Source organism: Adiantum capillus-veneris, chromosome 21 (assembly GCF_014529385.1).
Source record: "Adiantum capillus-veneris isolate H3 chromosome 21, ASM1452938v2, whole genome shotgun sequence".
In the NCBI taxonomy this organism is placed as follows: Eukaryota; Viridiplantae; Streptophyta; class Polypodiopsida; order Polypodiales; family Pteridaceae; genus Adiantum; species Adiantum capillus-veneris.
Window position 1 is genome coordinate 65,084,663 of NC_140951.1, and position 11,049 is coordinate 65,095,711.

Consider the following 11,049-nt stretch of genomic DNA (forward strand, 5'->3'; position numbering starts at 1 on the left):
AAGATAAATTTTTGCAAAAGGACGCTCTAGCTATGCACTAGTCCATTCAACATCTAAGGATCATTATCCCCGGCAGTGGCGTCAATGTCAGCGGATCGCCGTGATGGACGTCTGCAACACAATTATCTGGCACTAACATAATTTCAATACTCAGAAAAGTGACACAAATGGGCCATAGAGACTCTTTGAGATTGTCAATCTCAAGAAGTGAACCTTAAGAAGCAAACACAACAACTCAACAAGCAAACTAACACTCAATGATCAGGGAAATCTGCCTATGTCCTCTCTCACCGCTCTAGGTCATCACGCCATTTTGGCACTCGAATGGACTCAAAATACAACAAACCCCAACCCATCAATATTCCACGTCATCAAATATCAGACAACATCTTACTTTGGCTCAGCATAATCTAACTCAATAGATCCAATTGAGAAATATCAAACTCAACAATTATCAGACTCAGACTCGGTAATTATTAGACTCATCATATAATATACAGTCAACACATGGCACATCTAGTGGTGGATCTCATAGAAAATCAACTCAAATCCACACATCCCTTGATCAAAAACATTCATAGACTATGTTTGCATCTTTGCAACACTGTCTGGCTTAATCATTAATATTTCAAACTCAACACCTAGCTTCTCAGGTACCTCCACAATTGCTTCTCCACTCTGATTCTTTGTTGTTTTTGGCTCTGTCTGATTAACTACAGGTGTTGATGATCCTTCTCCTTTCTCTAGAACCTTGTTAACCTGCTCAAATTCTTGCTACTTCTGATTAAAAATCCCACCTCCTTAATTCTTTGGCTCTATACTCATGGACCTTAATGGCCTTCCAAACATCTGGCATGCTCTCTACCATTTTTTTCTTTACAGTTGAAAGATCTCCCTTAGACATCAGCACATCATTTACGTCCACCTCTTTCTGCCCTAATGCATGCTTCTTCAACTCCAACAAAAGTTGAAGCCACTAATTTACAGATTTATTTTGAACCTATAAATCTGTATTTCTACTCACTTATTGCTCTAGTTTTAGTTGTACTCAAATTTTGTGTCCACTCCTTCAACATGCCAAGTGACATTTTAACTTTGGCCAGTTCACTTTTATGCTGTGTCAAAATTTCTTGCAGCCCTTGTTTATGCTTCTCTTCCATAGAGTCTATCTTTGATTTCATATTGTCCATTAATTGAGTTTTTTTCTATAGCAAAACTTCAAGTACACCAGAATCTTGTAATCTTGTATCTGTCGCAATCAAATCTCTAGTTGGATCCGGAGACCTTTCCAAAAATTACTTGTCATTCTAGGATCTCTATCTGACATGATGGATGTTGGTAATCCATGGTGTTTGAAAATTTGTGATATGAAGAGAGTTGCCATCTGGTGTGCTTTAATAGTATTTTTGACAAGAATAAAGTATGCTTGCTTGCTAAACCTGTCAACTATTGTCCATATTCCCATGGATAGACTTGGGTAATCCAAAGATAAAATCCATGGATATACTCTATGCAATAAACAAAGACTCAAGAGTCCAGATCCTTTGTTTGCATGTGGGAAACCTCCCTCCCTCCCTCCCTCCCTCCCTCTCTCTCTCTCTCTCTCTCTCTCTCTCTCTCTCTCTCTCTCTCTCTCTCTCTCTCTCTCTCTCTCTCTCTCTCTCTCTCTCTCTCTCTCAATGTGTAGCATGCCTTTGATGATTCTAAGAAAATTCATGTGATGTAGCCTGTAGCCTACACACAAAAGACCCTTCTCCTTCTCAGCAAGGCTGTCTCTCCATCCCCTTTTCTCAATGATCATAAGCCTTATATCCACCATGCCCACTAAATTGATAGAGCATAGCTCCCCCCCCCCCCCCCCCCCCCCCCCCCCCTCCTCGGTCCCTCGGGGCACCACTGATCATCTCCAATTCTCCCATTGAATTGACTTGCACTCTCTCGCGTGACCCTACATATCACACCTTCCCCCACCCTTGTCCCTTAAGCATAGTCGGTGTAGGCTGCAGGGAAACATGGTGGCAAAGAGAGAGAGGCCTACAGTAGGGGGAGGGGGAGGAGAGAGAGAGAGAGAGGGAGAGAGAGAGAAAGAGAGAGAGAAAGAGAGCAAAAATATAAATGTACAAAATGGTGTTTCCTGTGTAGCGAGAGCCCCCCTTGTCTGCCCTGCTTCTCCTTGCTCTTTGGGTCTATTGTCCTACTTGGCATGATCCCTAGCCAGCTCCCTATGTCCCTTCAATGGGTTGGCACACGCAAGACATGTGCCTCCTTTTGCCCATCCTTTTCTTTTTCATTCCCCTTTTCATTAGCAAACCTTCCAAAGGATATTTCTTGATTCCACTTAAACAATCGCCTTCAAAATTGATCCCACAGACAATGATGCAATTGCACCTCCCCTTGAGCATGGCGGGGCCTTCCATCTGCTTTGTAGAAATGTACATGGTTGTCTCGTGACTTTCCAAGCCACCTACTAAACGCATGGCAACCTGGAAATGCTTCCCTTTTTCTTTCATCTCAAAAACAAGGATCTCCAATGCTTCCCATGAAAACAAAATGGGCACAACCCTATTCACTTTTCGTATTCACTAGAAAAGTAAGAGTTAAAACAAGGTGAAATTTCACGAAGGATTTCCAAAAAGGAAATCAAGATATGAGGGAAATAAAAATACAATATATATATATATATATATATATATATATATATATATATATATATATATATATATATATATATATATAGAGAGAGAGAGAGAGAGAGAGAGAGAGAGAGAGAGAGAGAGTCACAATCGCTTCTTCTTGTGAAAAAAGCTATTTACTCTTTAAAAGCTTTAAAAATAAAAAGGTACACAAAATAAAAGCAATGTAGTCCCATCCTAAGAAAAAAGAACAAGTATAAATTGTGTGTTCATGTTGAAAATAATATAAGATGAGCAAGGACAAACAAGGTGAGGAATCACGATGGCCTGCAGAGATGATTAGTAAATTTTTGTGAATCAAAACGCCCCTCTGAAAATAAATATTTTCTCATATAAGGATTGATGCTTCCTATAGAGGTCATCCTCTATAACATAGGGTTTTTAACCAAGGGCAGGATATTGAATGGTGCAATGATTAGATTAGTTTTTAGGTAGAACGGTAAAGATTAAATTATTTCATTGCCTAAGGAAGGTTCATGTGCAGATAATTGTCAGGCTAGAAGAATGTAATTAGATGTGCAATTAAGTTGGATTCCTATGGTCTCTTTGAGTCCAAAGCTCATGCAACTAAGCTTTAGAATATAACCAAATTACACGTTTATAATTTCTAGCAGATAACTGGCTGAAAAGTATGGTCAAGGTATTCTACTTGCGATTGTTTAAATATTAATAGATCCCTCTCAATGGAGCTGAGAGAATGCTTGCTTCAAAGGCAGAAATAAATCTAACCCTAAACATGAAAATTAAAATGTGGAATTTAGATGCGAGAGAGATGCCTTCAAAGATTGATAGAGGTGGTATGGGGGATGCTTGTTTTTCTCTCAAGAGAATGCAACATAGCAAAGCAGACATCCCCAAGATAATGCAATGAGATATGATGTCATGGCATTGTACCAGCCAATGCAAGCCTCCAAGGCCAACAACCTTCTTCACAACTCCTTGTAGGCCGACTAGAAAAGATTTTTTTCGATTATTGCCTGTCACATGATGAACTTAGTTTGGCGCTGCAGCACAGACAACTCCTCATCAAAGCCCTCGTCGCTTGCACCCCCTAAGCACATCATCCCTTCCTCACTTGCACCACCTCCTTGCCCATACATAGCTCTTTCCCCTGATCGCACCTCCCTCCATCTCCATCTCTGTGCCCATCTCCATCATCTTTAAATCAAGTGCCCTTCTTAACAAGAGCTCCCAATATATCTCTCCAGATTGTTTAAATTAGCATTGATTAAGCCCCAAGAAGCCCCCCGTGGCCACTCCAATATATGTTTCGATTGGATCGAGCTGAAATTAAGAATCTATAATTTGTCTGAATTGGAAAGCGCACAATACAGAATTGGCTTTGTATGATGATGATGATCTTGGTCTACAAGAATAAAAAATCAGACGCTCAACAGTTCAAAGACATCCAAATAAGGTACAAGGAGAGGTAGTCTAATAAGTGTGCGTGCGAGCGTGTATGTGAGTGGGGGGGGGGGGGAGAGAGAGAGAGAGAGAGAGAGAGAGAGAGAGAGAGAGAGAGAGAGAGAGAGAGAGAGAGAGAGAGAGAGAGAGAGATCTAGCAAGGCAAGACGCATAATACCATGGCATAGAGAAGACGACACAATGTGAGACTGCGTGCAAATATCCTCTTGAATGCTGCAAGCATACATGTTACTTTAAACATGTAAAACGAGCGATTGCACTCTTTGAATAACCACCTGAGGATCATTGGTGCCCAAAAAGAAAGGCGACACAGTATGGAAAACAACCATACTACAGAGAACAAGCATCATTGTGCAATGAAGACAAAGGGGCTAATATATCTTTGCCTAGGAAAACACCATCAAAACATGGCGTCCTGCTCCAGAATTTTGTTCAACATAGCCTTTGTCTTCTCTTTCTCTCTCTCTCTCATATCAAAGCCTATTTCAAGATCAATGATTTTACCTGCATTAGGAGCTCAATTTTGAGTGACACATCATAGGTGGTCTATAAGATGAGTTCAATATAAACCACTGTGGGGGAGTGTAATGTCGATCAATGCCTTGGTGTAAGTGCACACCTTGTTACATTTCTTCGCCGGTGAATCCTACCCATGAATCACACTGGCTACAGAACGTATGCAATCAACTCCAACCAACTTGAATTAATGAGTATGTGCAATGATGGAACGTTCATTGCAAGGATGTGAAGACAACAAGCGTTCCACACACATCGCCAAAGGTGTCGGAGATAAGTGTTAAAAATCACCTCTTTCTATCAGACCCTTCCTTCTTCAAAGTCAAATGAAAACTTGGAAACAACTTAACCAACCACCCAGGGCCCTGACTCATGAGACCATCTTGATTAACTAACTGCTTGCAGATTTGGGCTAGGTGTCTTCAACACCTCTCAGCTGATTTGCATTTCAAGTACAATGAGCCTTGTCTTCCATGCTCATGCAAAGCACAAGAAGGTTCACTATCATTATGTTCGAAACCAGGTCTCTCCTAGAGTTTGCACCTAGATGTAATCAACATCATCCTCAAAGGCCCTCCGATGATGTATGTTGGACCATCATCTACAACTGCTAGAAGTCTATTTTGTCCCACGTCTCACTTCCAGAGATCACTGGGCATACCATGTATCAATAATGCCCTTTAGTACTGTTTTGATTTCAATAGCCCTCCTTTCCTTATCCCACGTGTGATAACTTGTTGCGGTCTTGAAGTGGTCCACCGACGTGGCATGAAGGTACATCCTCCATGGGAAGACCCACGAAAGACTTAGGCTGCATTCCTGAACCAGATTTCTGTAGGCATTGCTGACTAGTTAAACATTAGATCAGAGCCCGATTTGTTGAGTTTACTTGCAACCGTAAAATTTAAATTAGACATCACAATGATAGAGGTATCCAAGAAGATTAGACATTGCATTGAAGGCAACATCTAAGACATATGTGCTAGAGTACTCGATGTGCATTAAAGTAGAAGAATGGTTGGTAAGAGCTGATGACTCATGTTGTAATGCTGCGCCCATCTACTCCACCAAAGTTATTGCATGTGCAAGATTAGAGACACAACTTATTTCTCACTCCACTTACTCTTAAACTCGGCTTACATTTGCCTATTCTGGCATTCATGTCCAGTTTGCATAGTGCTTGATGATAATTGCCAAGAGTTAGTAGGACAAAGGTTCTTATAATCATTTTATTGGAGATGCCACAAGGATTTTCCATTGGTGCATGCTGGAGAGAGAGGGCTGCACACACCCCTGTCGACCTCCCTGGTCCTCTTCCCCTTTCCAAGCCTCATGTGTGTGTAGGGAAGCAAGAGCTTGCACTGTGGCAGACAAAGCTAGGCAATGCCGAGGAGAGAGAAAATGAAGGCAGATTGAAAGAGAGAAAAGCTGCAACCACTGGCGGACAGCCTCAGGTTACACTGACGTAAACTCGCATGCCTTCTCCACAGCGTTAATGCACTCCTCAGCAGGCTGCCCTTGTTTTCTCCTCTATCGCATCGAGTCATGTCGTCCTGCAGCTCCCGCCTTCACACAAAGCCCACTGGCTGTCCATGTGGACGCCATCCATCAAAGGACGCCCAACCCGGCCCAACACTAAGGCCTTTCTTGAGAAGGCCAAAAAGTACATTTCAAGCCAAACACTTGAAAAGGCACTAGGTACTTAAATAATGAAGGACCCATTTACAATGTAAACAAAGACAAAAGAAAAGAACGTCAAAGAGACTAAATGAAGAGACATTTAGAATATAAAAGGAAGATATGATGTTTTCAAAACTTTTCTTTTCACCAAAGAGGCCACATGCCCACCATCGCTACACTATGCATCAGTGGCTCAAAGTTTGCACTTTTTCTCAACCTTCCCCTATGGCCTTCTGCAAGCCAAAAAGAAGTCGTGAAAACAACTCAGTTCACTATAAAAGGGGTGTGTACATGAGTATGTGTGTGTGTGTGTGTGTGTGAGAGAGAGAGAGAGAGAGAGAGAGAGAGAGAGAGAGATGTAAGCGCAAAGCCCATCATCACTGGCCATTGGTTTTTGTTGCAATCTCAATATACATTAAATTGGCCACAATCTCATTGTTGTGGCCCTTATTGCAACCTACATCATCACGAACTTTGGCTGCTCAATATATAGAGCTTGAAGTGGGTGGCGAGCTACAAGGTAGAGCTCTAGCTCTATTAAAAGGCTGCTCAGAGTGGTTAGGGTGGGATGGTGCAAACTACTAGTGGGCCTCGGTACTGATGTTGGGTGACAACTAAAAACAATGAAGAGCAAGAAACAGCTAGCAAAGCAACAACTTGAGAGTCCAAGCCTTCATGAGGTGTGGAGATTGTAGACATGGCACAATATAACATCAGCCACGATGCTAGGGGTTGCAAAGCACATTCTCTCTCTCTCTCTCTCTCTCTCTCTCTCTCTCTCTCTCTCTCCCAGCTGTCCTTCGATGGCTCTTCAATGCCCCCCATAGCCGTTCACAACCCGAGGCCTCCGTGATCCTGCTCAAGATTTCAACAACATTTGAGCCTCCTCCGTTGCCACGTCGAGGGCCTGAAAAGAGCATCATCAAAGGAGGGAAGCAAGAAGGTATGGGTCATCTACTGCCCCTATGATCAGCTCTTTGTGGTGCACATACTGCAAGAGCTCTAGGTCAATCAATCAAAACTCGGCTCGATACCCTTGAACAAACTGCAAGAGCTCTGCTTATGTTCTAAACGTAATCAAGCCGACAAAACCCAGAACAATATTTTGTTTTTTGCTTGCCATATACTTGGGCTATGGGGCACATCTTTCATCTGCTTCCATAGTCCTCTTCCACCAAAGGAGGCAAGCAAGAAGGTATGGGGCATTGCAGGGCACTCCCCTGCTATCAAGTCTTTGAGGTGCAGGTACTGCAAGCAGCATAGCCCTCCTCTCGACATTGCTCCAAAGTGAGGTTGGAGATATTTCGGAGGAGGCGAAGTAGGCAGTGGAGTAAGAGAAGAGGTGAAGGAGGTGAGGTAGGCAGCGCGGCCGAAGAGGGAAGGAACCAGAGCAGATCAACTCACATGAAAACAAAAAACTGTATGATTGATATAGTGCAACCACTCATTTGTTGAAGGGCAAGCTCAAACTTGCACTGCCAACGCAATTGATGGACCTAAGCACCACCTTCAAACACCTGCATTGTCACACCCCAAAAAATTGTGTGTGTGTGTGTGTGTGTGTGTGTGTGTGTGTGTGTGAGAGAGAGAGAGAGAGAGAGAGAGAGAGAGAGAGAATCTCTCTGTACAACTTCAAAGGCAAAAAAGGGAATGTGAGGGCAAATGAGATATAGTGGACTCGTTGATATGCAGGAGAGGATGTCAACTCGGTTCAAAACTTCTTCTTGTTGTTCGATGTCGAGGCTTAGCCTGATCCCACTCAAGAATTTCAACAATGTCTAAGCCTCCTTAGGCGGGCCTAAAAAGGGCTCTCCCTTATTGAGTAGAATAGATCATCTCATAAAGGATCATGAAAGGAAAAAAGGCACCCACATCCAATGGGCAACCACCTCCACCACCACCAACAAGCAACAAAAGAGGAGCACATGTAGAAGATGGGCATGAGATGCAAATGAAGCCAACAAATATGTCTACTGAGCAGACCTTGCTTGTGATATTTTGTAAAAAAAACAATTTACAATTACCCTCGCATCTTTCGTTATAACAATTCCAAGATAACCTAGAAGCATGCTTGTTCTCTATCATTATCATGTTTTGACATGAGGCCATTACAACCATTAATGGGATGAGTGACTTGTTCATTATGACTGTCTTTACATCTTCACCTCAATTAGTTAACATCTTACAATTCATGAGACAGATTGAAAGGCAAGCCTTTGAATGTATGGCACTACAGTAATAAATTCCTTACATCTCCTTTTTCGAAACTGCAACTATTACTGTTTGCACATCACACAAATAAAACAAAGGAGATGATACAAGTACCCACCATAAGTCGCATTGAATGAGATGATGTGTTAATGCATCCACCATACATCGCAGTAGAATGCGTGAAATTCAATGTCTCATTATCAAAAAGGCACCCTAAGCATGTGTAAAGGTGAATATGCATGTACCCTAGAGGGACAATTTCTCCAAATTCCATTGCAAACAACCCCTCTTTTGTCATCCCTAGATGTTCATCTAATGCACGCTGTGACTATTTCATTACAAATCATTCACTATTGTTCTCTACAAATGGCTCATTGATTTTCTACCTAATTGACCATAACATGAACACAATTCCATTGTCCTTCCAACATACATAGAAAAAACTAATGGCAAGAACCTTTTATCACTCATTTTTATCAAGTACAACGTACAAATACAGTACTCTTTCCTATGGGTTCATTGTATCTCTTTGCAGTTCTTCGATTCAATTCCACTTTTTTTCAAAAAATGCAGTACTCCTTGCACAAGCCACACCAGCAAACGAAAAGTGTGCAAGTAAATAGTAGGAAAAAAAGGAACACGCAAGGTTTGAGACTCTCATGTTGTCACCCTTGAACTTAAGGCACAATCTACCTTAGCCTAATCTAGGGAATATTGCCGTGAAGATCATTGACTTGAATTGAAGATATGTGGACCTCTGTCATAATTAATATGTTAAAGTTAAATACCTTAAATCGTGTTCCCCTTAGGAGTTCCAAGGCACTCATAAAACCTGCTTAATAAGTGTGTCCTGCCCAGCACAATTACAAAAGTTCTGCTGGGTATTTACAAAGATTGGTAACTATAAAAAAAACTCTAACGCAAGAACCAGTTCAAGGAAAGCTTTGCAAAGGCTGCCAGAGACCGTAGTCATAGCAAGCTTTCCAAAGAGAGGGAATGACTCATACTAGAGATGGAGATCAAGCTGCTGCAACAGTGCATTCCCGTGCAAGATGCCCTTGCTCGCCACAGTTGTAGCAGCCGTGGCTTCCATCACGGCCTCCACTGCCTCGTCTACTGCTACCATCAGTACAATCACGGGCAAGATGACCAGACTCTCCACAGTTTTAGCAAGATCCAACACCTCCTCCACCATAGTTGCTCCCTCGACCCCTCCCTCTACCTCCTCTGCCTCCATAGCCGTAGCTATCTCCCGTCCCACCCTTGCACAGGATTCCCGTTCGGTCCTGTCACGTCTACCGCCTTGGTGCGCCCATCGTCGCCCTTCTCCACGAAGAACTCCATATCTTCGCCAGGTTGCAGCGAGCATAATCCCTCGGAATGAATGGAGGTCTGATGCACGAACAGCTCCTCGGAGCCATCGTCGGGAGTGATGAAGCCGAAGCCCTTAGTGAAGTTGAACCATTTGACCTTCCCAGTCTTCTTAGAGGAGTCGGCCATGGCGAAGGAAGCTACTGATGCAGGAGGAGGAAAGGAGGGCAGGAGAGAGGAGTAAAAGGAAGGATTAAATGCATGTATGAGTGAGCCCTCACGCAGTCATGGTGTCCCAAGGCAAAGCTGAGCAATGCCGAGAAGGGGGCTTCCTGTCAGAGATTGGCTGCAACCACACGCGAGCTGGCGGAAGTGTCAGGTGAGAGCAACATGAACTCGCACGACTTCTCCACAGCGTTAATGCACTCCTCAGTAGGCCTTCCCTTGTTTTCCTCCTCTATCACATCGAGTCATGTCGTCCTGCAGTCCTCGCCTTCACACAAAGCTAAAAACCTACTGTCCATCCACGTGGATGCCATCCGTGAAAGGACGCCCAATCCAGCCCAACACTAAGGCCTTTTCTTCAGCAGGCCAAAAAAATAAACAAGACAAAGTCTTAAAAAATTATGTAAGGCTATGAAATGAAAGGGACCCATTTGACAAACTCCATCAACATTTAAGATGAATCTCCATCGTTTGCATTTAAGATGAGTCTCCATTGTTGACATTGAAAACATTGGAAGGATGCCTAACTCGACTCAACACTAAGACTTCTTTTAAAAAGCCAAAAACCAAAGCTTCCCTAAAAGAATTGCTATTAAAAAAAAAAAGGAGTTTGAAAAAAAAACAAAGCTTCCCTAAGAGATTTGTGCACGTAGATTACGTAGAGAGGCAATTTTTTTTTCTCCAAACTCTCTTTCTTTTTGTAAGGATTCCTTTAGGGAATCTTTGGTTTTTTTTAACTCTTTCTTTTTATAATAATGAGTACAAAAAGTGATTAGTGTGGTGCGATCTTTTTTAAGGGTTCAATGCGGAGTATCTAGTGAGATGCCTCCTAGCAAAGCTAAGCATAATTGTTAGTCCACGTAAGGTTTTCCTTAGGGTCACTCTGCGAAGATTCCTTAGGGAGGCTTTGTTTGTTTTTTTTTCAAACTCTCTCTTTCTTTTTGTAGTGATTCATTTAGGGAAGCTTTATTTTGTTGTTAAAGTCTGA

At 42.4% G+C, this 11,049-nt stretch overlaps 1 protein-coding gene across 1 annotated transcript; it reads right to left on the minus strand.

Annotated features, from left to right (window-relative positions):
* Positions 1–9,770: 9,770 nt before the first annotated feature.
* Positions 9,771–10,025, minus strand: LOC147431074 (glycine-rich protein 2-like). The gene has a single exon (XM_086494525.1). It carries the CDS (start codon positions 10,023–10,025, stop codon positions 9,771–9,773), a length of 255 nt encoding a protein of 84 aa, XP_086350651.1.
* Between the last annotated feature and the right edge of the window lie 1,024 nt (positions 10,026–11,049).